The sequence below is a fragment of the Heloderma suspectum genome, chromosome 16 (assembly GCF_057233095.1).
Source record: "Heloderma suspectum isolate Gila_16-S chromosome 16, 16-S_ref, whole genome shotgun sequence".
Classification (NCBI taxonomy): domain Eukaryota; kingdom Metazoa; phylum Chordata; class Lepidosauria; order Squamata; family Helodermatidae; genus Heloderma; species Heloderma suspectum.
In genome coordinates, this window is record NC_139473.1 from 10,097,373 (window position 1) to 10,124,411 (window position 27,039).

At 47.4% G+C, this 27,039-nt stretch overlaps 3 protein-coding genes across 12 annotated transcripts in view; 2 read left to right on the forward strand and 1 right to left on the reverse strand.

The window, feature by feature from the left end:
- The window catches only part of NF1 (neurofibromin 1), a 236,608-nt gene that overhangs the window by 78,863 nt on the left and 130,706 nt on the right, over positions 1-27,039 (reverse strand). The window lies entirely within an intron of this gene.
- Positions 8,438-25,163, forward strand: OMG (oligodendrocyte myelin glycoprotein). Of its 2 annotated transcripts, none has more exons than XM_084822910.1 (2): positions 8,438-8,506; positions 23,305-25,157. In XM_084822910.1, exon 2 carries the CDS (start codon positions 23,311-23,313, stop codon positions 24,643-24,645), a length of 1,335 nt encoding a protein of 444 aa, XP_084679036.1. In that variant the 5' UTR covers positions 8,438-8,506; positions 23,305-23,310; the 3' UTR covers positions 24,646-25,157. The 2 variants fall into 2 exon arrangements, with proteins under 2 accessions (XP_084679036.1, XP_084679035.1); XM_084822909.1 differs by lacking the exon at positions 8,438-8,506 and adding an exon at positions 22,202-22,378 and having other exon boundaries at positions 23,305-25,163.
- On the forward strand, positions 9,529-14,470 carry EVI2B (ecotropic viral integration site 2B). The gene is made up of 2 exons (XM_084822911.1): positions 9,529-9,604; positions 11,418-14,470. The coding sequence occupies exon 2, from the start codon at positions 11,447-11,449 to the stop codon at positions 12,338-12,340; it is 894 nt and encodes a 297-aa protein (XP_084679037.1). The 5' UTR covers positions 9,529-9,604; positions 11,418-11,446; the 3' UTR covers positions 12,341-14,470.

Consider the following 27,039-nt stretch of genomic DNA (forward strand, 5'->3'; position numbering starts at 1 on the left):
GAGGGGTTAAGTTCACAAAGCTCACTGGGCGACCTGAGCCCAGCTGTGTGTGCACATGTGCGCGCACAAAGCCTGACCTACCTCACAGGGCTATTGAGAGGATGTAACAGGGTTGTGGAATCACTTATTCCACCTTGAGCTCCTTAGAGGAACACAACAAAACACGAAACTCTGTAGTATACGGTATGTGCAAAACGCACTGGAACATGTGACCTTTAAGGCCTACAGTCGGCAACAGGTCCCCCCCCCCCCCGCCCCCATTTGTCAGATGTCTCTGGCTCGCTTCAAACGTTACTGAAGCAGTATGGAAGCCTCTTCTCCCCAGGGCTTTCTTACACTCCAATCTGGTGATATCTCAATGGAGAAATTATGCGGAGTGGAGTCAGCAATGTGGTTCCTTCCCATGGAAATGCTCCCTGCACGGCCTGCCTTAGCAGGGTGCTCGCCCAGGACATGAGGCTGAAGGTGGGTGCCAAGCTGAGCTTGGTGACTTGGTGTTTATTGACCGTGGCTGAGTCTACACATAGCAGTTATACTGTTATCATACTGTTATTGTAACTATTGGTACACATGACACCAATGGGCACCGATAGTCATTCATTCATTCATTCCATTTCTATACCGCCCAATAGCCGAAGCTCCCTGGGCGGTTCGCAAAAATTAAAACCAAAAAGCACACAGTAAAACAATACAAAATATAAAAGCATTAAAACCACGATATAACAATACAACCAGAATAAAACCTAGCAGCAGCAATGCAGAGATTTAAAATAGAGATTTAAAACAGGAAAGCTAAAAGACTAAAAAGCTAAAATGCTAAAATGCCTGGGAAAATAAAAAGGTCTTCACCTGGCACCGGAAGGGATACAATGCATGTGCCAGGCGAACCTCACTAGGGAGCTCATTCCACAGCCGGGTGCCACAGCAGGAAAGGCCCTCCCTCCTAGGAGCCACCCGCCTCACTTCCTTTGGCAGGGGCTCATGGAGAAGGGCCGCTGAGGATGATCTTAAGGTCCGGGCAGGCACGTATGGGAGGAGGCAATCCTTCAGATAACCTGGCCCCAAGCCATTAAGGGCTCTGAATGTTAATACCAACACTTTGAATTGGGTCCATAAATGGACTGGCAGCCAGTGCAGCTGGAAAAGTACCGGCATAATAGGAGCTCATTGGCCAGTCCCTGTTAACAATCTTGCTGCCCTATTTTGGACTCGCTGAAGTTCCCGGACTGTTTTCAAAGGCATCCCCATGTGTAACACATTGCAGCAACCCAGACGAGAAGTTATCAGAACACGGATAACTATAGCTAGGCGCTCTCTGTCCAGAGAAGGGCATAGTTGGTATACCAGCCTAAGCTGATAAAAAGTGCTCCATGCCACTAAGTCCACCTGTGCCTCAAGTGACAGTTCTGGGTCCAAGAGCACCCCCAAACTACGAAGCTGATCTTTTAGGGGGAGTACAACCCCCTCCAGAAGAGGTTGAATATCACCTAGCCAGGCAGACGAACCACCCACTAACAGTACCTCCATCTTGTCTGGATTGAGTTTCAGTTTATTGGCCCTCATCCGGTCCATTACCGTGCCCAGGCACTGATTCAGAACAGCCACTGCCTCATCTGGGTTTGATGAGAAAGAGAGGTAGAGCTGGGTGTCATCCACATATTGATGGCACCTCAGCCCACACCTCCGGATAATCTTCCCCAGAAGTTTCATGTAGGTGTTAAACAGCATGGGGGATAAAACAGAGCCCTGTGGTTATGATAAAGGTATGATAATGGTATAGCTGCTGCGTGTAGATTCAGCCTGTGTGTCAGCAGTGAGCCAGGGCCGATGCAAGCAGCAAGTATCTTTATACCTTCTGTCTCCTGCCCACCAAAGTTCTACAGGTTGTTTGGGGACTCGCTATAAAAATGAACTTCCATCACTTAGCTTTAAAGTTCCTTTTTCAATTGCCAGTTTAATGTCAGTTGTTCGAAATAAAAATCAGCAGAACATGGCTTGACTTTCAGGAAACACCACCAAATGCTATCAGAACTGCAAACAGCATAAGAAGAAATTGTAACCAGAAGAAGAAATTATAAGCTGAACGAAGGGCGGTGGGGGGGTGCTGGAGGCACTCCTCGCCCAGGGTGCTAGTTATCCTGGGGCAGGCCCCGCAACCTGTTTCCAACACCGCTGGGATAATATATGAAGTAGGGCCATGATCTCAACCAACCACGCTGTTATGCGTGCAGGCAATATATGACATACTAGTCCCATCTTTTCAAGAAAACCTGCTTGCCAAATTTGTTAAAATGGCTCATGCAGAAGGCCAGAAGGGAATCTGCAAAACTGTATGCCACTGAAGTGTCTGAACTGCAGCAATACTGGTTAAGCAAATTCAGATTTGAACCTCTAGGGCCGAGTTCATTTATTTATTAAGAGCATTTATAGCCCGCTTGTTTGTCCGAAAAGGACTCTCGGAGCAGCTTAAAGGGAAAAACAAATACAATAAAGCCATCAGCAAACAATTAAACCAACTGAACAATACAGAGCATCACACAGCAAAGCAGTCGGCATTCCAGCATAAAATCAGGATTAAAGCTGAGTAAAAGGCAAACATTTGGTGGGGATGGAGGGGGGGAGTGTCCACAGGTGACCCACAGAGCATGCTTTATGCTCTGCCAGCATTCATTCACCAGAAGAGACCCACCCAAACACAGTGATTGCCTCACTCCCATCTGCTTCTTCCTGTCTCACGCCTAAGATATTCTGCAGCGTATGATGTGTTTTCTTAGTCCCTCGTGCTGATCGAGCTCTCAGCTTTGAAGATTTCCCCCACAGCGTGGTCACTTGTTCCCTCTAACAAGGAGGGAGTAGCTGTTATTCCCTAGTCAGAAACTACATTTGTAACAGAGCAGCGATTGAAGGATGGAAGGTCCAGCAGCAACGGCTCTGCTCAGTCACTCCCTCCACCACGCCAGCTGATCTGCAGGCTGAGTTCTTTAACCCCCTCAGCCCCCAGTGTGAGTAGTCAGAGGCCCTTTAGCCAAGTCCTCCCCTTATGCATTGCAGCTGCTCCAACTCATGGTGGTCACTCCTTCAGGCGAGGATCAGAGGCGAAAATCCTAAGGGCTGAGACCCTGGGTTGCCCATCGCCCCTCTCTGTGCCATTTGGAGTTAAGCAAAGAAGAACTTAGTTCAAGGAACAGACAGAAGATTTCACACACCAGGGGAGGGGAAGGAACATATGGAGAATGACACCACAGGAAGATTCGCTAATCTGGCTGGGACTTTATGTTGTTGCATACTTAGCCTAATGATTAATCCATCCCTTGAATGAACTTGGCACATCATGACCCTCCACAAGAGTTTCTGCAGTACAGTGCAATCAAACCGAGACATTTTTGGTCAAGACATAAGGCAGGTGGTTCTATGTTCGGTATATTTCCCCCTCCTCTTTAAAAAATACTCTTAACATGATTTTCCAGTGAACAAGCTGTTGACTCGCTTAGACGTTAATTCCCGAAAGCAGCAGCTGATCGGATCTCCTCTCTCCCACAAGAAATACGTTTTCTTGACTGGAGGAGTATCTGTATCAGCCTCCCCCAACCTGGTACCCTCCAGATGTGCTGGACTAGAACTCCCATCAACAGCCATGCTGGCTGGGGATGATGGGGGTTGTAGTCTGGCCCATCTGGAGGGCGCCAAGTTGGGGAAGGCTGATCTATATCTTCACAGCAAGCTTCCCAAGTTGTTAATGGACATGTTCTTAAAGCGCTAACCAAGGTCGCACAGGGCTTTAAAAATGAACACCGCACAGTGCAGATGTGCAGGAAATACAAGCTTTCATCGAAACGTGCCTTCACAGTCTGCTAATGTCCAAACGTTCTCCCTAAAGGGTGGATGATTGATGGGAGCTTTCGCTCCAGTTTATTGGAATACACACGCGAGGCTTCCAAGACTGGCTCTTCAAGCAAATCTAGACAATTCCCAGCTGAAGGAAGAGGCTGTAGCTCAGTCCCTGCTTTGTGTGCAGAAAATCCTGCATTCAGCCCTCTGCATCTCCAGAGAAGACTGGGAAGGACCCCATCTGAAGCCCTGGAGAGAGCCATTGCTAGCCAGTGTGCACTAGCCTTGCCCAACCCTGGATTGCAGCTCCCATGGCCATCTGGAAGGCAGTAAGTCAAGGGGGAGGGATGTAGGCAATACCGAGCTAGATGGGCCAAATGGGCCGACACAGGATGAGGCTGCTTCCCCCCTCCCTGCCCCTGTTCCAAAGCTGTTCATAGGAGGGAGGGGCAGAAAGTGGGAAAGAACGGGTGCCATGATGTGTCGGCTCTTAGCCAGGATCTGCTACGAAAAGACTGAGGGAAGCAGGGACTAGGAAGTGGGCTGTCATCCCTCACAACAACGGTCATGGGGAGGGAGCACTCTATGCAGCCCGCTGTCAAAGGCCCACGCCACACCCGAAGTGACGAGAAAAGGAGGGAAGTGGGGCTGCAGGTGCAGTTTTTCGTCTGAGCTAAAAAGCAGAAGCTGCAACATGCAAGGCTGCCTGGAGAGGAGAGGCTCAGAAGAAACTCCTTGAAGAGAACAAGCTCTGTGACCCAGCACTTCAACAAGAGGACAATTCACTGTGCCCATCACCTGATGGCAAACGTACGACTTGCTTTATACCGCCTGCCAAGATCCACTTATCTACAATAGGCATTTTCAGGGATTCTTAAGGAGCCACCCTGCAACTGGATGCCCTCCCAAAGTTTTGGACTATAGGTCCCATAAACCCAAGCCAGCATGGCCGGGGATGATGGGAATTGCAGTACCAAACATATGGACGGCGCCAAGTTAGGGGAGGCTGTTTTAGGGGCTCCCCCATCCTCAAAAGCTATAGGAAAGAACTTCCTGTTGTCAGTGGCCTGCCCAATGGGAGATGTCTATTTCACACACTATAGAGCACGCTGACGTCTGCACCCCAGCTGAAAGGAGCCCTGGGACATGAAGTTTCCAGGGCACCTGCTGCCTATGTGGAAAACCACATCTCCCTGGATCTCTGGCCCCAGGAACACTGCCAGTACAGCAGTCAAGGTGCCTGGGTGGGATGAAGGTGTTGAGTTTATAGTGAAAGGAAAAAGGGCGGGGGGGGGGGGCGCATGCAGCCAAACATTAAGAGCCAGGCACGTTTGCATTCCCAGCCAAGTAACTTCAAACCTCAGAAGAATCCCTACAGGACGACTTAGTTTGGACAAGGAGAAACCCAACCTCCACCACCATGCCTCTTGCACACAGGGACGTGAAGACTCGTGCTCCTATGGCAAACAGGCAGAAGTAAGCCTAGCCCAGGTCTGTCAAGCTTAGAGAGCTGGACTCCATTTTGGAGAAGCACTCAGGGGCTGCATTCCAGCGATGGGTAGGTCCAAAAATAGCTGCCTATTTTAGCTGAAAGGTCTTCCTGCCGGTAACTGAGCCTTAGGAGGGGCATTTCAACCTTTTGAATGGGGAAAAGCTGCGCAAAAGCTAGAAAACCGAATGACTGGAGGTTGGGGGGGGGAGGGAAGGGAGCGTGGCCATCTGGGGAACCCCAGGAGGTTAGATTGGGACCCCCTGGTCCTGAGATGCCGCACCCCTGGCCTAGCCATTTTCAGCACTCCGAGCTCTTTGGCAGCTGTTCCTTTGGCAAGGAGCAAAGCCGAAAGCAGAGAAGCAAAATCTCCTTGGAAGCAAAACAGCGGCTTCGCTCGAGGAGGAGGAGGAGGAAGAGCTCTGAGCTGCACGACACCCACTTGCAACCACAAAGGAACACAGCGCTTCCTGTTCACAGTTGCTTCGGATGCCATCAGCCACGACAGAAATGGCTCATATGGAAACACGTCCAGGCAAGCGCTGCATGTGGACTTCTCGGTGCTCCCTTACTGCAATTTGGGCGGCCGAGAACGTGGAGGGAGAAGTACGACCCACATAACCGCTCAGAATAATGAGTTGGCACAGGCTTCACAAACTGAGCTATGGGTTGCATCCGATGTCAGCCTCACTGAAGTCCAGTTCATTTCAGTGGGTCTACTCTAAGTAGGACTAACGTTGGAGATAACCCTATATCAGCCTTCCCCAACCTGGCGCCCTCCAGCTGCGCTGGACCACAAGTTTGTGGTCCTACACGGCCAGAGGGCACCAAGTTCAGGAAGGTTGCCCTATACATTACGCGACTCCTGCCGCAAACAGATCAGGCTCCCTGAAGGGGTCTGTCCACAACTGGCCCCCCACAAGGAAGGATTGCTAGAGGGGCCTGATGCAGTAGCTTCCTCCTTGCCGTCCCTGTGATCCTGAGAAAGAGGGAGTCACCGGCTCACTCTCAGCTGAGGAGGGGATGTAGTGAAGGGAGAGTTGGCTCCTGGGTTTCTAGTTCCTTCCATTGTTGTCTCTAGCAGCAAACTTCCCCTACCATTTTGGAGGGGCAGGAGCAGGAAAATTAGGTGCCAGAGATAACAATGGAAGGAGCGAGGAATCCAGCCAGCCGACACTTCCTTTGCTCGTTCACATCAAGCTGCTTAGCTGACGCAGAATCCGATATGGCTTCCTCCTTTCCAAGATAACAGACTTGGGGCGCTTCCAAAAGACAGCCTAATCATGCAAGCGCCCTGTTTCCCAGCTGTGTCTTCTGTCTTTTTGCTCCCCCCCTCAAAAAAAATCCATTAAGGAGGAACAGACGGAATAGCAGCACAGTGTCTGTTGATTCATAGTGCTAGGAGCAGTCTATCTGGAAGAAGCCACAGCAAGAGGAATGGCCTCATTCTTGCCTGTTGGGGCATTTTGCAGAGAGAGGCTTTCAGTGTTCTAGCAAAGCTATTTTCGGTTGAATAATACAACGAGAAGCTCTGCTTTTAACTATATTTAAGCCATCAGAAACAAGCAGGCGGATTACACACCACCTCTCTTCTCTCTCCAGTGGTAATTCTTCCACCCTTCCACTGACAGCCTTAACCATTGTTACTGATAGCTACAGCTTGCTTCTTTATTTATTACATTTATGTTGTCTTTCCTCTAAGGAACCCAGGGCACACATGATTCTCTCCCTCACCCAACAATCCCCCATTTTATCCTTGCAACAACCCTGTGATGTAGGTTTTGCAGACATCATGATTGGTCCAAGGTCATCCAGTGAGCTTCAGGGCTGAGTAAAGATTTGAACCTGAGTTGCCCTAATCTGAAACTCTCCCCTCTACACCACGCTGGATTCCCAGCTTGACCAGGGGCTGATGCAGGTTTCAGAGCCAGGACTAAGAGAGAACCTTGTTAGCATAAACCATGGTTAAAGTCTATGGCTATGTTTGGATAATCAAATCCTGGCTCAGTAAACAAAGATATTCAGGAGCTTTGCGCACCAGCATGCAACCCCTTTGCATCCACCAGGGGCTGATGCAGGTTTCAGAGCCAGGACTAAGAGAGAACCTTGTTAGCATAAACCATGGTTAAAGTCCATGGCTATGTTTGGATAATCAAATCCTGGCTCCGTAAACAAAGATATTCAGGAGCTTTGCGCACCAGCATGAAACCCCTTTGCATCCACTTCGCCCTTCCCTTCACACGAGCAAGTGAACAACCCAAGAAACTGCAGTTACAGCCAAGCAGGGAGCTATGGTTAATGGCTTCCAAACAAGCCAGGATTCAGAAGTCTACTTAAAATGTGGCTTCATATCATGGCTTGTTTGGAAGCCATTAACTTTACTTTCCTAGGTCAGATGAAATTGGAAGCTATCTATGGTTATTTGTAGCTTCTTGGCTTGTCTCCCTGCTCAGACGAAGAGAGGAGCAAAGGGGCTTCATGTAGCTTATGCATATCCTGGTCTACTAAGCCAGGTTTTGATTGTCCAAACCAGGTCAGTGCAGACATAACCCTTAACCATGGTGAAGACGATTGGGGAAAAAGACTGGAGGGAATTCATATGCAAGAGGGAAGAGGTTGTGGGGGGTGGGGGGAGAGAGTGCACAATCTCACACCCTGCTCCAAGTTTTTAACCATAGTGAAGAGACAGACCAGCAAGAGATCTTTAAGTCTAAAATCACTCTGAAGTTAAGCCTCTGCAAGCAATTATATTCCTTGTCTTCCATCAGAAAAAGCAATGGAAGCACATTCAGTTATGTTAACATCATTGGCACCCAATGTATTAACCTCTGATTAACCATGTTTTCTCTTCGCAGAGACAGAGGCAAAACGCACACACCTTAATTTCCATCTTCTTCCGTTCGGTTTTGGATGGGAATGGAAAAACTTCTGAAAGACTGATGCCCTAACTATAGCCTTTGTCTGGGCAAAAACAAGTGGCCACATTCTTGATCACTTCTCACTTTTTGGTGCTTCCTGCATTAAGTGTTGATAAACTTCCTCTTTATGTCAAAATAGGATCCTTTTGCAACGTGCGAACCACCAACCCTTTAAAAAGCTTTGCTGTGTTCTCACTTCCCTGCACTTGTAACATTAAAATGTGAACTCAGAAACAAGAAGCTGGTTAGTACAGGAGACAATATCGAACAGGTAAGACAGTCTTAATTATGCTTCTTTCGGTTAAAGAACAAAACAGAAAACAAAAACAGCAACAACTATCAGCTCCAAGGAAAAGCTGGTATAGAATATTCTGGATTTTAGAACTATGATCTTAGAATGCTTGATTTCTTATACAGGCATTGCATGCCTGGCCATGTGCAAATTATATTGAAATGGGGGGGGTCTCTCTCAAAATCTCTTGTTAAAGCTTGATTAAGAGCTCAGAGCAGAGACATCACACTGACAACAAAGGTCCACATAGTTAAAGCAATGGTATTCCCCATACTAACCTATGGCTGCGAGAGCTGGACCATACGGAAGGCTGAGCGAAGGAAGATAGATGCTTTTGAACTGTGGTGTTGGAGGAAAATTCTGAGAGTGCCTTGGACTGCAAGAAGATCAAACCAGTCCATACTCCAGGAACTCAAGCCAGACTGCTCACTTGAGGGAAGGATATTAAAGGCAAAACTGAAGTACTTTGGCCACATCATGAGAAGACAGGATACCCTGGAGAAGATGCTGATGCTAGGGAAAGTGGAAGACAAAAGGAAGAGGGGCCGACCAAGGGCAAGATGGATGGTGCTTACTCAGAAGTGAGTCCCACTCCAGGCTTCCTTGAATGTACTGTTTAGAATTGCTAGAGTCAAAAGCAATTCTGGAGGTGACAGATTCAACCTTGGGGGAGCTGGGGGTGGCGATGGCCGACAGGAAGCTCTGGTGTGGGCTGGTCCATGAAGCGACAGAGTGAATAAACAACAACAACTTTGACCTGGACTTTCCTTTAGTGAGTTACTACCACTGGTATCCAAATTGAAACAATTGGGTATATGCAGAGCTCTGGAAAAAAATCAACCCTCTGACTGAACGATGTTCAACTTTGAAGAGGAAATGGGAACATGAAGGTGGAGGTGCCTCAGGTTTATACGAACGGGTGGAAACCCAATAATTTCAGAAAACAGCTGCCTCCTTGCAGATTTTTACCTACTGCTTGGATCCAGCTACAAATGCATGTGTTTTGTTCTTTTTTCTACTTGGGGTTGTCCACCACTGCTGCATCTTTAGTAAAGCCTCTGGACGCAACTTTTGCATGTAAGAGCACAAACCATGTGCACCCTAAAATGGTTTACTTCTGCATCTTATATCTGCTTACTCAGAAGTGAGTCCCACTGAGTTTAATGGGGCTTACTCCTAAGTAAGTGTGCATATCATTTCCAGGCTTCCTTGAATGTACTGTTTAGAATTGCTAGAGTCAAAAGTTATTGACCATTTTAGACATTTTCAACTGCCACAAAGTAGTGGATGGATTTCATGTGAACATTCATTGTCATGGTCCTCAAAAAAGCTTTGGGTTTGAAAGATTCTATTTGGAGCAAACAAACTCGGCGGTATTTTTAGAATTCCAATTCCATCCCTTCAGCTACTGGGGGCGGGTGGATATTTTTAAAATGTTGTTCCCTGAAAATGTGCACTCATGCCATTTTGTCAAGGATAGCCATCATTACGATGGGCCTCAGAGGCCCTGCTCCATGTTCCTATGGCCAGTGTCAGCATCGGGTAGCCTTGGGCAGCTGCCAGGGCCACAACTCCCCGGCTGGGCTCACGGCTGATAGCTGCCTTGCTCCCCCCTCCACTTTTAAAAAGAGCGCTCCAAGCAGCATCAGGTGACTGAGACTAGCTGCCGCTTTAATTTCCCACAATCCTCCTGGATGTGGTGTCACTCCAGAGTATTGTGGGAAAGGTTAATGGCGGCTAGCTACACCCAGCTGCGTGGCACTGCTTGCATTGTGACCACTGCTTGCTACCACTAAGTAAAGCTGCCAGTACCTAACGGAAGAGTGGGCCCACCAGAAGCTGGCCATGCGTTTGAAGTGAGGAGAGTGGTGACCAGAGATGGAGCCTTTCCAGCATGACATCCTGCTTCTAAAATACCCTTTGTTTTTTTTTGGCACCAGGTGAAAACTTCTTTTTTTTTAATTTTGCACAGGCCTTTTAAGGCCTTTTATTTTTAAAACATTTGTTCATGCTAGATTTTTAATTGCTGCTGCAATTTGTGATTATCATCTGATGGTGACTCCTGCATTTATTGCCATGTGTGTCTTATGCTCTATGCAGCTCTGGGCAGCAAAGCTGATGTAATGCTTTTATAAATAGCACCCAAAAAAAGGGTAACACCTGCCCACGTGGTACAATACCATGGAATAACTGTAAAAAGACTATCTCTGTCTTTGCTGCAAGACCCTCTTTCCATTACACCACCTTTCCCCAACCCGATGCCCTCTAGTTGTTTTGTTATGCCACAAACACAAAAAGAGTCAAGTCACTCCTGAGCCCAACGGACCCACCGCGAGAGGAAGTTGCCCGCTGCATCTCTGCATGACACCCTGCTATGACCTCATCTCCTTTCAATCAGGCTATGTTATGGGAAAGGCAATTCCTCCATGTTCCCGCATTGGCTGGTTGTGCATGGATCAATCATCCCCAATGCAGAGAGAAAGAGGCTGTCCATTCTGCCCCTGTATGAGTCAGCGTTCCAGGCTTGCCTCTTTCCAATCCAAACTCGCACTCTGAACAGGGACCGGTGTACAAATACCAGTGGTCTCCTCTGAGGCCATTTCTTTCTTACCCATTCACATGTCCTGGAGGGCACTGGCAGAGAAAACGTTTAAGAAATAAAGAATAAACACTATGCCCTTAAAGGCGATTTAGAAACCTTTACATAAATACAACAAAATGAAATAAATAAACCTAAAATGTGCTTCACCATCTGGCTACCATCACCCAAATCTATCAGTACAGTTGCCTTAGTCACAAAGGAAAATGTGACATCTTTGTTACCATGCTTTTAGAAAGCAAATTGTGGAACTCAGAGAATTAACTGCCTTTTATTCTCTTCGTGTTGCAGAAGAGTTCACCAGCATTAAGGCGAGGACAATGGACGTCAATCCCATCGTCCTCATTTTCTTCTACGGACAGCTGAGCTGGAGCCATGTCTCTGCAGAGTCAAAGGGGTCTGCAAATTCGTCCTCTCCGCCTACGCTTCTAATCCCCACTACGGCAGGAGCTGGCTCCCCAGCTCATTCGTATCAAACAAGCAAATGGGAAGACCCAGTCAAAAATGGAAGGCAAACGTCCACCCCAAAGCCCCAACGTCCGACAGGAGAAGGACACAAACATTACGATGGACACATAATAGCTGCAGTGCTAATTGGGGTGGTCCTGACCCTCATGATCATAGCCACTGTCGGCATCTTCCTGTGGAGACGCTGGAAAAAGGCAGCTTCGCCTCTTCCCCACTGGGCAGGCCGCTCCCCGTTTGCAGACGGAGACATACCAGATGTCAGTGCAGAGAAAGAACCTGCGCCCGGCGTGAAGCGCATGTCCGTCCTCTCTCTTCTGTCTTGGAAATTTAACAAGGATACGCAGCTGTTGGAGAGTGTGGACGGACGATTGTCTGAATCAGGGCAAGGTCTGGATGCTTTACCTACATGTGGTGCTGAAGAAACAGAGAAAGGGTCCAGCCCTGCAGCAAGTAATTCCATTTCTTCCACAAGCATGCAAACGGCAGTCTCTGAGGGATCGAGCGGCTTGACCCATGTTCCGCTTCAGTCTGATGACCCAGGTCCACTTGAGCTGCCTCCTCCGCCCAACTGGCTCGGGGAAGTTAACGGAGATCTCTGTCCCAATCACACCGAGTCCCTTTCACCTCAACCAGGTACAGGGATCCAGTGTGCCGGTCCTGTAGATCTCTCCCATCAGAATCTGGGTGAAACAATGCTACTCCCTCCACCACCAGAAGACTTTTACGTAACTGAATTAAATGGATAATGTGATGACAAAATCTCCATCCTCATTTTTAAAAAAAAATCCTTTACAGAAACAAAAGGGTCCAGCAGAAAGGCCAGGATCCTATAAATGCTGTTCGTGTGTACCTTTCTGTGAGCAAAGAGAAGCTCCTGCTTCAAGACAGAATGCAAGATTGAAGATCTATCTAGTCCAGCATTTCATGTTTCCAACAGTGATCCGCCAGACCCATCCAGGAAGGCTACAAGCAGGGCGTAAAGGCAATGGTCCCCTCCTGCTGTTTGTTCCTCAGTAACTGGTATTCAGAGGTACACTGCCTTGGCACATGGAGGCTCTGCTGATAACATATCCTCCATAACTTTGTGTTTCTTTTTATTTTTCTTGGTTGGACACGACTTCTCCTTTTATGGGGTGTCTTCTTGCCTTGATCACACTGGAATCCTCTTGGATTTGATTTATACCTTTTCTAATCACAATTCTAATTTAGAATTAAATTAATTCTAATTTAATATGAGCTTTTATGACTGTGATTTTAAATAACCTCCTGGCATCTTGCGGAGAGTAGGCCCTCCCTTCTAGTTTCCTTTTAAATAATCCCTTCCCTTTTGAGAAGTATCCCCTTTTGAAATGAAAATGTGACTGCGCTACACTTCTTCCACTTATAATTTCACAGCACTTTGGCCACTGTTCCTAGGTGGATTGAAAGTGCATGCACCTCACACCAGGTCCTGAGCAAGGGTTGCTTCCCCTCTAGTTCGTTCTGTTATGTGTTACGGCAGCCTTCTGCAACCTGGTGCCCTCCAAATGTCCTGGACTTAGGGATATACTGATCATGCTAAATCCGTTCCATCTGTGTTTCGCAGATTGTCAGGTGGTTTTCGTTCAATTGCCTGCCCATCAACAGAATCAGATGGGGGGGGGGGCTGAACATCGCAAGGCCCCCTGTGCATGTCCTTGCGTGCACAGCAATTCTGTGTGTACACAGAGAAACATGGCAACCAGCTTTGGCTTTGTATTATAGGGGGCCAGGCTGCCAAGTGTCAGAAGTCCAGTGCGGGCTTTCCTTAACCCAAACAGTGACCTCAAATGCAATGCTTTATTCCCCATAGGAATTACAAAGCTGATATTTATTTACATGGAAGAAAGTGGGTATACTTGAGTACACCAATGGGGGAACTAAGCCTGCTCCCTGCTTCCGGGTGAACCCATGTCTGGGATAAAAGGTAGCATTTGTCCCTTGGAGTTGCATCCCTGATTACAGCCCACGTGCCCTGTCCCAAGGGATCCACAGAGATCCTCTCTTGAAATTAAGAACAGAAGAACATAAGGAGAGCCCTGCTGGATCAGACCAAGGGTCCATCTCATCCAGCATTCTGTTCACACAGTGGACAACCAGCTATCAATCGGGAACCCACAAACAGGGCATGAGTGCAACAGCACTCTCCTGCCCATGTTCCCCAGCAACCGGTGTACATAGGCTCACTGCCTCTGGTACTGGAGATAGCACATAGCCATCAGGACTAGTAGACGTTGATAGCCTTCTCCTCCAAGAATTTGTCTAACCCCCTTTTAAAGCCATCCAAATGGGTGGCCATCTCTACACCCTGTGGAAGCGAATTCCATAGTTTAACTCTGCGCTGTGTGAAGAAGTCCTGCCTTTTATCTGTCCTGAATCTCCCACCCATCAGCTTCATGGGAGGACCCCTTTGGGTTCTAGTATTATGAGAGGGGGGAAAATGTCTCCCTATCCACATTCTCCACAACATGCATCATTTTGTACACCTCTATCATGTCTCCCCAATGTGACATTCTGGCCACATTGTATGGGCAGCCCCATCCAGATGCCATTTCTTGCTCCTGCTACTGGGAAGGAATGCAAGTGTGGCACACGGATGCAGAGACAGGCAGATGCACAAGAAAATACACACGATTCTGCTCTCTTGAAAGACAGGAGTGGTTTCACTGTTGCTTGCTACATTTATAGTCTTCCTCCCAATATGGAACTCAAGGAGGCTTTAGATGTTACATCTCCTTTTGAAGACTGTACATCCTGAATTAAGAAGCTTAAAAAAGAACATACTTTTTCTTGGCCCCTTTTTTGATTTCAGCAAAATGGTTAAAAAAAAAAAAAAAGCTACATAGCCAAGTCTGCCCCAGCATTCCCCAACCTGGTTCCCTCCAGATGTGTTGGACTGCAACTCCCATCAGCTCTAGTCACCAATGCTGAGGGCTGGTGGGAGTTGCAGTCCAACACATCTGGAGGGCCACGTGTTCCAAGTCCCTGTCTTAGGTACTGAGAGACCTGCTGTTAAGAAGCTGCTCCTTATTAACAAGTCTGGAAAATGGGTACATTGGCATTCCGTCATGGCTGGTGTCTTGTCAAATGTACAACTAGAGCTATAAAATTTCCAGAAATTTTGAGGCCATGGGGCGGGGGGACGGGGACATTTCCCCCAGGTGTGGTGGTGGTAAAAAACAGAAATTTGGGGGGAAATGGAAAAACTTGCAATGCTTTTTTTTTTTTTAAGCGCTCTTTACAGATCTAAAGCACTTTGTTGCTTTAGCACAGCCTTCCCCTACCTGGTGCCCTCCAGATGTTTTGGACTGCAGCTCCCATCAGCCCCAGGCAGCATGGCCAATGGACAGGAATGCAGGGAGTTGTTGTCCAAAACATCTGGAGGGCACCAGGTTGGCGACGGATGCTTTAGAAACTTCAGCAAGTAGTCCCTGAAATATCTGAATCATCCTGGAAGCCAGAAGAAGCAGGAAGAGCTGGAGAGTGAGGAAGACTGCTGTACAGCACCTGTTCCCATTTGTAAGGAAGTTTAGGGAAAATCCGAAACCTGATCCTGTTTGTGGGGTGAGGTTTAGGAACATCTGATGTGAAGAAAAAAGCTATTGAGATTTTATTTAGCTGGGAATGACTCTGTCACCTATTAGGAATGGTAAGCAACCTTATTTCATTTAAGAACCTTTACGCAATCTCAACCTATTATTTGAAGAGTGACATTTTGTTCTTATTTGTAATTAATTTCTGTTAATAAACATCTTATTTTTTGTTCATTTTGAAAGGTTGTCTCTAGTAGTGATGTTAATCCCATGCCTATGCCACAGGAACCAGGTTACTGACTTACTTTTAGATAGAGATGGTTAATTCTAGTGTCAGCAGTTAAAGGTTTTATGTAGCTGAGGCAGCATTCCCTAGCAATGAGGCCTAATTGGGAACTTTGTTAAAAAAAACTGTGGCAGTGAGTTCCATGGATCCAAACTTCAATGTTAATTTTTTAAAACAATGAACAGTGGGATAATCCACACGCTGTTCTGTTGCATCTGGTGGCAGGACTGGGATAACCTACAGTGTTTCTTTTACATGTAGGCTATAGATAAGAACTACATTAATTGACTTTTACAGCATCTAACCAGAACAAGCCAGAAACACAGGACTCTACAGAACAAAACCCAAACGGTAAAGAATGCACATTTTCTTCCATATTATGATATGATGACTCTACACATACGGTGTGAAACCAAGCATGACTTGGAGCATCCCTAAATGTCCATCCGTAAAAGAAACATAGATCAATACTTTTAATAAGAAATGGAAGAATTAACTATGCTAGGAATCTTACAGAGAGGATTTAAAAAATGTTTTCCACATGGCTTCATTATTTCCAGAAACTTTGCATCTCTAGTCTTTCTATAGAAGTGTTCTTATTACATAGTTTTTAAAAATCATTTGCGCGGGAGCGAAGGCTGGGTAGCAATATACAAACACCTTGTCATAAATATTGTATTCATCATTCTAAAAGAAAATATTTCGTAATCCAAAGTGGTTCAATTTTCCCAATTTTTCAGGAAAAAAACAAAAACTGCCCGGGGGGGGAATTCCTGCGAATTTTTCCATTTCTTTCCTGGGCTGTCACATCTCTATGTGCCCCTGATGAGCAAAAACGCTTCCCACTTCTCCTGCTATCGGGAGGGCCGAGACAAATGCAGCTGGGCCAACATTCACGTGTCTACCCCCTTCACGTAAAACAATACAAGGGGGTGGTTAATAATAAAAAGAGCATATGAAGGGGGGGGGCACTGACCACACCCTTTTCTATGCCTTTCCTCCCTGTAGTCAATTGTACCAGTTATTTTTCTCCCTTCCTGGCATCGATACCAGAAGCAAGCCACAAAGAGAGAAAAGGGACTCTGAAGACATTAAGGTATGAGACCCCCTCTCACCATTAAAGACAGGCACATCACTGTAGACATGTGGAAACAGACATCTAGCTTGATCCTGGAGTCTTAACCCTAGAAGTGTAGCTAACAGCATCAATCTATCACCCTCAATGTGAATAAATGACACAAGTGGGAACTGCAACAAAATGTTGCCGTGCGAAGTATTGCAGTTCTAGTCAGCCAGCCAGCCAGCCATGCCCTCCTCCACAGTACTCCATTCCATTTCCCCCACCCATCCCAGTCAGTCCTCATTGGTCTGTTTGGTGTATCATTCTCACTAAATTGTTTTGGGGGTTTTTTGGTACTTCTGTGAAACACCAAACTAGCTTCCTAAAAATTATGCACCGCGATCCTAGCGGTAACTCACCAAGGCAGCTTTACAGGAATTGTCCCCCTGGGCCTCCAGAGCATGGAAGCATTTTGCCTTGACTCTTTGCCCACCAATTAAAAGGCAAAGGCAACATGACACCGTGCAGCTGTTTCTATGGGTCCAAGGCAGGACCCAGAGAGGGAGAATTCAAACGGACCCAAACACAGCCTGGAGGACCTGGCCGTGTTTCCTCCAGGTGATCTTTACAGTGCCTGGTTAACATGGGCTGAGTCAGAGAAAAATGTGTAAAGATGTAAGTCTTGGGTCTATCACAGTCTGGCCATGGTGTTTGTTCAGAGGCCTTTTCAGGAAGGGGGTGGGGGAGGCTGGGTTCGTCAGAGTTTGCACATCTTGGGCCTCCCTCAAGCCTGCTGACACCTCTGTACAGATGGTGCCAGTCGGGCAACATATGCAATGGCACTCACATCCTAGACTTCAGAAATAGAGGGAATGACACCACGCTGTGTCCTCAGTTACTCCCAAGGAATGCCTTTTTTCAATCCATCAGTCATTTGTCCAGAGGTAACTAAGGATAGAATCTGGGATTGCAGCTGGAGACTGATGAACTATTTTATTGAAACTCTATATGCCAGAACAGAACTCAGCAATGCAGAGGCAGAGGCAGCCAAGAAGAGTAAAATCAGTAACACCTTTCACGCTGCACAAGTAAAATGAAGCACACTGGAATATATGGGAGGGGGCATTTTTGCTAGCTGAGCAGTGGGGCTGTTCAGAGCTCAATACCATGTATGTGAGCATATTCACTTTTCAATTTAAAGATGAAGAAATTCACGGAAAGTATTCCCATCCATGTCTAAAAATGCAACTTCCATTTTTGTGTTGAACTGTCTTAATACAGAACGATGTCCACATTTTCAGGGCCCCTAGCTGAGATGATGCATGCATCTGAACTATGAAACATTTCTCTGTGGGAGCGTGAGCAGTTCACAGGTGAACAGACGCCCTTAGCAAGTCGCTGAGTACTATTTCACAATTTTATTGCAATGACAGCCTGGTAGGGATGGTGCAGCGGGGAGAGCGAGAGAGAGAAAGAGAGTAGAGGGCTGCAATCATAGACAACCTATGGGAAGTTTGCCATAGATTTCAAATGGGAGGTGGACTGCAGTGCATCCAAGGTGATCTCGCTCCCTGCGCCGGCCTCGCATGATGTTGGAATATGCACGCTTTACACTTCAGCTAGCCGTCTCCTGCACCAAAAAGCTTGGATAATCACCTGTAGGGGTCAAACCACATCACAGGAAATGGCTGCTCCAATTATGGTACGAGCTCAGGCATGGGACCCAGTTTCATTTTTTAAAAAACCACACCCCTCCCCCTCCCCCTCCCCTCCTCTCTCCTTCTCCCCCTTTCAGAGATATGTGTCTCAGGCCTGGTCTGTATATGCAGCAGAGGAGGTTGGTGGTGTGCACTGCACTGCTTTGGATGGCAAGCGTGGGTACTATTTCAAATGCTCCCCAGTGTAAAAAGCTGCCTGCATGAAGAAAGCTAGTCTAGCTGGGAGGAAAGAGTCTCACAAGCCGCCGGTCGGTGCTGTGAGTTTTTATGCATAGAAAGTCTCCCCTCTATGCAACTGGGAATTCACCAACGGCATCCCCATATCTTGGCATCCCCGCTGCAGCACTCAGCACCTTTGGGCAGCTGCCAAAGATCCACAGCAGCCCACCCTCTGTCCCTGCCCACCTGCAGCAGGCAGCTTCAAGCCGTCCACCATCTTACCTTTCCTGCAACGCCCTGTAGCAGTGCTCTGTCTAGGTACTGCAAGAAATAGCAAACAGCTCCTTGCAGATCATGGTGCTGCCGCTGCTGGTCAGCACCAGCGAGTGTCAGGAGCGCCCTAGCTGCCGCTTGCAGTCCCCTCCAATAGCCAACTCAGGACACAGACAACGAGGATTCTTTCCAAGGCTTTACTCCTTTATGACTCTTTCAGATACTAATCACTAGCGACTAAGCAAAGAACTGCACTGGGGATAGATAGCAGAGTAGCCTAAGCTCCAGGTAAGGCAGTTGGACCCCGTTTGAAGGAGAACCGCAGGAAGACTCTGAACTTATGGGCTAGGGAGAGATCCTCCCTCGTTCCCTTGGGTCCTCGGGATGCAACCGTTGTTTTAGCGCCAAACGAGCGGAGTGCCTCCTTTCGGCGCCCTCCATCTGTCGCCGCTCCCTGCGTCTGCACCGAGCGTCCAGCAAGCCCCCCTCCAGCGCTCTCTCACTGCCAGGGTCACTATCTATCCCAGGAATGCTGGCAGGAGGAATCTCTGCCAGCTGCTGTGCTTGTGAGAGATGAGCAAGTTCCTCTCCCACGGATAGCTGTTCTTCCTCAAAATCAGAACTGCTCTGGGGCTCTGTGGGCTCAGTTTCCACCCTGACATCGAGCTCATATTGAGGGGCGGAGGGGCAGGCAGCACTGTGCCACTGGCTGCCTGGAATCTCGGTCTACCCTGGATTCTACCAACTCAGTCCCACTCCACACATGCTACAGATGTGCATCTAATTTCATTCTCCTGCTCACCCTTCTCTTACAAAACAAGAGCCCCTAACAAAACAAAATGGTGGCGTTGCCAGAAGTGCAGCCCTGAAGAGGATTGGGGAGGGGGGGTTGACACAGAAGATGACGATCAATGCTCCAAGCTCACGGCGGAATAGGTGGGATGTTTTAGAACCCAGAAGTGCAGGGAGCAGATTAATTAGAGGGGGTAAATAGAGTATCTCTCAGGCCACGTCTATAAAAACAGCAAAAGGTGGCTGCTGAAGTGAACATAAGAACATAAGCGGAGCCATGCTGGATCAGACCAAGGGTCCATCTCGTCCAGCATTCTGTTCACACAGTGGCCAACCGGCTGTCAACCAGGAGCCCACAAGCGAGTACAACAGCACCCTCCCATCCATGTTCCCCAGCCACTGGTGTACATAGGCAGACTGCCACTGATACTGGAGATAGCACATAACCATCAGCCATTGGCAGCCTTCTCCTCTAGGAATTTGTCTAACCCCCTTTTAAAGCTATCCAAATGGGTGGCCATCACCACATCCTGTGGTAGCGAGTTCCATAGTTTAACTCTATGCTGTGTGACCCTGCCTTTGATCTGTCCTGAATCTCCCACCCATCAGCTTCATGGGATGACACCAGGTTCTAGTATTGTGAGAGAGGGAGAAAAATGTGTCCCTATCCACATGTAAGTGGTGTGCACCAGTTCAGAAACACATTTCTGACTACTTGCTGATGTGAAACACATCCTGCGCATAGAAAACCAGCAGATCAGGGAGCAGTATTCAAGCCCACTGAGCTGTTCTTCTATCTGTAGAAAGTGGGGGGCGGGGTTAAACACAGAAAAGCATTCGAAAAGTTGTATCCCCTACTTGTAGTGTGATGTGGTGCCATCCACTGGACCGTCTTCCTCTGCTGAATGCATGTGCACACCCCAAACCAAACAGCAACAGCAAATGCCACTAATACAAATTATTTTTTAAAATATGAAGTCACACTCCACTGGGAAGTTCTCCTGCACAAGCTGAAACGAATGGGGGCTGACAACACAGATGGCAGGATAGAGAGTTGTAGCAAGAGGCAGAGACAGAACTGCAGGATGGGGCAGCCGGGTGGGATGGGCAGCCGGGTGCGATGGGGCAATGTTTTGGACTACAACACCTATCATCCCTGACCAGTGGCCATAGCTAATGGGAGCTTTAATCCATAACACCTGGACAGCACCAGGTTGGGGAAGGTAGAAACCGAGCTGGCTTTTCTCACAGTGAACTCCTATGCATATCGACTTCGAAGCAAGTCCAGCTGAGTTCAGCAGGATTTCCCCAGGAAAGCATGTTTCGGACTGAAGTCTTAGTCTCTACAAAGCAACAGCCGGCCGTACTGTGATGCAGTTCACGAGGCAGAATCCCAGTCCACACAGGCTTACAGTTGCTGCAACCCGGGGTACGAACATGAGGAAAGGAAAAGACCTTGTGCTGAAGTTGAGACAATTATGGCAAAAAGCTGACTGCTAGGAGAGAGGCGAGAGGAGACCGACAGAGACTGTCCATTCTAATGGACAGAGCAGAAAATGAAATGGCTCTCTGCCATAGCAGTGAATGGAACCTCCATATTCAGAGGCAGTATGTTACTGGATACTAGTTGCCAGGGGAGCGGTGGAGGGGATCAAACAGCATGGGAGGACTATTGCTTTCTTGTTGGTCACTGTGGGGAACAGGATGATGGAAAAAGATGCCCCCCAAAGCCTGATCTGATAGGGCTTGTCTTAAGCTCTTAACCACTTAAACTTTAACCTAGATCAGCCTTCGCCAACCTGGTGCCATCCAGATGTCTTGGACTATGCTGGCTCGGGATGATGGGAGTTGTACTCCGACACTTCTAGAAGGCAACAGGCTGGGCAAGGCTGATCTAGGTTAAAGATTAAGTGCAGAGACTATCTAACTCAAAACAGACAAAAACACAAAGCACATGGAAAATACTGATGAATATGCAGTTAGTCCTGCTGTTGTTTTAAGCAACTACTGGGATTAGTTGATGGAAGAAAATATGTCTGGGGCGGGAGTTTTATAGTTTGCTTTTAAGTTCATGCATGCACACACACACACATGATCTATGTACACATAGGACTGCAACTGGCAAGTGACTAACAATGATTGCAGCACTGAGGATGGCATGCTTTGATGAATCGTTTCTTCAGTCTGGCAGACAATTCCAGCACAGAGCACCTCCCTCTCTCTCTCTCTCTCTCTCTCTCTGTTGCTTTTGCCCGAAGCACAGGGCACTTAGGACAATTGGAGGGGGGGGGGTCATCTGGGATGAATCAGTTGTGTGGGTGTGAATATGGGCCAGCACAAGGAGGTCTCACCTTAGAGCCAGGGGCTGGACTAAGTGATTTATGTCTATGTGACATCAATTCTCTTTAACATCCCGTAGATTTTAAGGGTTGCACGTTTTAGTACGGCAGAAGGTGGATTTGGGAAAGACAGAAAGTGGTTAATAATAAAGGCAGAGAGGGGAAGAAAACAGCCAAACACTGAAGCGGACTTATGACTAACAAAAATACCAAAAACCTGAGACTGGATGCTATTTGCACAGTTAAAAGTGCGTGTGCTGCATCCTAATGCGCTGAGACATGTCCCAGGGGGAGGGCGGGGGGAAGAAACATATGAAGAGAAGTTTGGAAACTTGGGTTCCCCCACCCCCCGCAAAAAAAAGGACTGTCCATTTTGTTGAGTATGCACCCCTTGCAATATATTTGAGTCAGCACCAAAGCGACAGCGCTGCAGTCCTCCGGTGGAGCACTGATCAGCTGGTTGCAGAGCCCCTGGAAACGGCAGTACGATGCAGCTAAGGCAAAGCACAACCCACAGACAAACTGTGGCTACCCTCAAGAGTGAGTAGACCTTTGCGTTCCCATCTTCCAGAGAAACGATGCACTGAAATTGCAGCAGGGAGCAGGGTAAGTTTCTTTGGCCCTTTTTTCTTCTCATTTGCTTTTAAGGCCCAATTCTGCTACAATGTTAGTCGTGTGCTTGTGTGCGTGCATGAGAAAGACACACAGAGACAGAGTGTTCGTGTGTGTGTGTGTGTGTGTATAAAGTACAAAAGAGCCAGAAAAAGAAAATTACAGTCTAACTCGGTGGTTCCGTGCTCCAGTAGTCTGCTGCAGTGACAGCTATAGAATCTCATCCCAACGTTAAATTTGGCTTTGAAAAATGGACACATTGCCAGGCTTTGGAGAAACGGGAATAATGTTGTGCCAAAGAGCAGGGGGAAAAACAATTTGTAGTGTAACACAGGTAGATTTCCACGGCTTGCATTCTTATGAATTCTTGCTTGAAATATGCTTTTTGATCTGACATGCCTTATTTACAGCAAAGACAACAGAACTGCTATATTACTGCAGGGATTTTAAGACTGATTCTGTAGCCCATAGTTTCTCCCACCACCACTTCTTCACCCTTCCAAGCTTTCTAAAATAAAAAAGAGGATATCCAAAAGATAAACATGAGATTCAAATCGCTGTACACAGAAAGCAGACATTGTATAACATTTGGAAGAGACTAGCAGTTTAGGAAGAAAGCTACCATTGGGAGCTGGAGGCGGATCGAGGTGGGGGGGAGAGATGAGGAGGGAGATGGAAATAGATGAGCCTCTTTCTGCCAGACAGTAAGACAGTAGGATGAAGAGATCCTTTGTAAATAATCATGTTTTTGCACCAATGAGGGCTATGCCACAGTGATGTAGGTACGTGTGGTCTTTTTCTTGAAATGCAACTCCATCGGAAAGGCATCTCCGCTTGAAAATAATAATAATCACAACCTTTTGAATTGCATTTGTAGTGTGTGTGATCAAAACTGGGTATTTCTGTATGTTTGCTTCTAGGCTACTATGGAGAACTGGGTCTTGAAGGCGTCGCCCTGCATCGTCCTGGCTCTTCTCATCTTCATACCAGCTGTTCAGGGTCTTTGCCCTTCTGCGTGTTCATGCTCAGGAAACGACAGAAACGTGGACTGTTCCGGCAGAAACCTGACCATGCTGCCCCACGGACTTCAGGACAACATTACCCATTTAAACCTGTCGTATAACCACTTTGTTGACCTCAACCACCAGCTGACTCGGTTTGCCAATTTGAGGACCCTGGACCTTGCCAACAACTGGCTTCAGAACCTCCCTTCTCATCTGCCCAGGTCACTGTGGGAAATCTATGCTGCACACAACAACATTAAGGTCCTTCAGAAGCTCGACACAGCTTACCAATGGAACCTGAAAGTCCTCGATGTCTCCAGGAATATGGTGGAAAGGGCCGTTCTGATTAACAACACCATGAGCAGCCTCAGGTTCCTCAACCTCAGTAGTAATAAGCTTTGGACGGTCCCAACCAACATTCCTTACGACACGGAGACGGTGGATCTCTCCAACAACTTCTTGACACAAATACTACCAGGCACACTGACGAGGCTCACCCACCTTTCTCAACTTTACCTGCACAACAACAAGTTCACCTATATTCCCGACAAAGCTTTCGACCAGCTCACTCAGTTGCAACTCATAACGTTGAACGACAACCCCTGGTCGTGTGGGGATAATAAGCCAGCCCTCTCTTATTTGCAGAAATGGATGGCAGAAACCAGTGCTAAAGTCCTAGGGCCGCCATGCTCCGATGTGGCCACCACACCCTGGAAGAATGCCACGCCATTCTCGGCTGTTCCCACGGCTGCAGAGAACCATCTCCTTGTTAAAGCAATGAAGGCAGCGGAGACAGCTGGGTCTCCAGTGACAACTGAACAAACCAAACTTGTGCATCAACAGTTTAGGATGAAGGATGTGCGTCTAAGTGGGACTGTCGGCCAAACGCTCGCGTTCACAAGTACAGACAGACCACTGGTCCTCTACCCGGAAGATCTGAGCACAGAGAAGCTGAGTTCTTACGAAGCAGCGGCAGCCGCACACACCATCTACATTCAAGATACCACGTCTGTAAATTCAAGCACAATAGGTTTGGCAGGATCGCCCACCACTCCTATGACCTTGAGCATTACCAGCGGGGTGCCTACAAACTATTCAAAGAGACCTCAAAGCACAACTGTAAAGAGAGAGGAATCTACCACGAAAATTAACCCCCGTGTGCCCTCCCAAGCAAATACTTGCAAGGGCTGTTTGTTCTTCATTGTAATGCTTGCCACGGTGGTCCTGGCAACTGGCTATGGATTTGTGCTGCAGTGAATAAATTGCTTCGTTATTCCATATTAATAAAACATTTGGGGGGGGGGGAGGCAACGCTCGTGTTCCACAATGATTCAAATGCAAGGAGAAATGCCCATTTAAGATTCTGAAACATGACCGTAAAGAACGCAACTCCTCCTAAATGAAAAGAGTGCACAACATTATGTCTTGATAACCAAGCTGCTACTTACTCTAACTATGTCTTACTGAGTTAAGGGGGGAAAAGAAGCCTAATTCTATCAAATAATATAATTGTTTTTATGAAATGTGCTTATTTTGTATTTACATTTTTAATTTTCTTCACACAAAAATATGAAAAATGTCAGTATTTTATGTATTGATTACGAATAGTTTTGTCATTAAACATATGGAAAGAAAAGTAGAAAAGGCCTGTACCATATATATATTGTCTTGCTTGACTTGCTGCTCAGTGGGTCTTGTAATATAAACGTGCTGGTCCATTATAAAAGATGACATGCAAAAGGGAAAAAGGAGAAAAATAAAGACATCTAAACCTTAACTGCTTCTTATTTTGAGGCATGTGGCTGATGCATACATATATGCATGTGCACAGTTAAATTTATGTGAGAGAATATGATGGAATCATTTTTAAATGTCTATTTAAAGATGTGTGCAATTCTAATGCATAACCAGGCTTAGCATTAACCATGGTTTGGTTCCTTTAACTCTCATTAAGTTCCCAAAAGTACAGTAAAACCATGGCTTAAGGTTGCTGAGCTGGACCCTGCCCCCAGAAGGTATATCAGGAGACACTGGCAAGACCTGATTGCTACCTTGCAAGCAGATGGGCTGGGAAACTACCTTTGCCATGGCACATGTGACACTTCACACTGTTTAACCCAAACCATGCTTTGCAAATGCACTTCAAACCATGATTTTATATCTTGGTTCATAGTCCATACTTTACCATGGTTTAGATATTCAGGAGTAACACTGACTACCAAAGTTAAGGAAAACCAACGGTGGGCTAAGCATTAATGCAGGCTTGTTCAACCTGGCACCCTCCAGAGGTGTTGGACTGCAACTCCCATCATTCCCAGCCAGCATGGCTGGGAATGATGGGAGTTGCAGTCCAATACCTCTGGAGGGTGCCAGGTTGAACAAGCCTGCATTAATGTCTGTAGATGGCCTTAGTAACTGGTGCTCTGGAAACCGACTGGCGGGTTTGTTTAGTATCTTTGGACAGTGGTCCAGGACCCGAAAAGTCATCACAACTTAAGATTTTTATAGGGAATCATGAGCAGAAGGTCCACACATATGCTCACTGGGCAATTTTATTTTTTAATCTGGTGTGCACACCGTGCAGGCATGGAGTTGTCCCTGATATTCCACTGGACTGCAAAGGAACCGCTCCCTCATGGCTACCTGCTGGACCATTACATTTACAAAAGGGTCTATGCACATGGAGCCCAATACCTATGGGTCCCAACTGCATACGGCAGAGTGGGATAGCATGATCCCATTCCCCTTACAATGGGTAGCCTTGCACGATCCCAATCCCCTTACAATGGGTAGCCTTGAAGGACTGCACGATGCTCAAGTCTTGCCTGGATAATCTTAACACAAGAAATGACAACACGCCTATGGAGGGAAATTGGATCTCAGCCATCTGCGAACACCAGACAGAGACGGCAGCCCTGCACGCCTCTGCGGCTGAGCACCGGCTTTGCATGCCCAAGGTCCCCAGTTCAACTCCCGGCACTGCCAGTTAAAAAGGGGATCGCGTCACAAGTGACAGGGAAGGCTCTTGTCTGCCTGATGCCCTGGAGAGCCACTGCTGGTCAGAGGAGACGAATATTGGGCTAGATGGGCAAATAGTCTGACCGGATCAGAAGCCGGCTTCCTATGTTCCTAACACTGAGCCCCAAAGTAATGTCGCTGCCTCCACTGCTAAGCCTGCCCCTGCAATCAGGAAAGCTTCTTCAAAACACCATTATCTGGAAACTGTGTTGTGCGGACAGCCATGCATAAGACTGGTTTCCCTGGAAAAGACAGCTGCAGGCAAAAAGTCATTGTTTCGCTGGCAGGGGGGAGGGAAGAGACACCAGACGCTTGCTCTGTGCAGCTGCTGAACAATTACGCTGAACTAAAGCTGCAGGTGGGGCGTATGCCAGTTCACTGGCTTGAGTGCCACCCCATGGAGGAGCTGGCACTGTTACGCCTCCTCTTATCCCAGCTTTAAAAGATGGAGGCTGCCCAGGCTCACGGGAGCGCCCTCTGGGAAGAAACCCAAGCCCTTCTCCCTTGCGAGAGGCTGAAGAAGCCATCGCCCTGTTTGGAATGCAAATATTCCGAGCGACACACTTGGAAGGTAGAGCGGGGCAGGACCGGCAGCAAAACTCCGACACGCTCCGGATTCCCGCTTTGCAGCTC

Coding starts and splice junctions, on each gene's coding strand:
- EVI2B (XM_084822911.1), top strand. CDS start 11,447: ATGGACGTCAATCCCATCGTCCTCATTTTCTTCTACGGACAGCTGAGC.
- OMG (XM_084822910.1), top strand. CDS start 23,311: ATGGAGAACTGGGTCTTGAAGGCGTCGCCCTGCATCGTCCTGGCTCTT.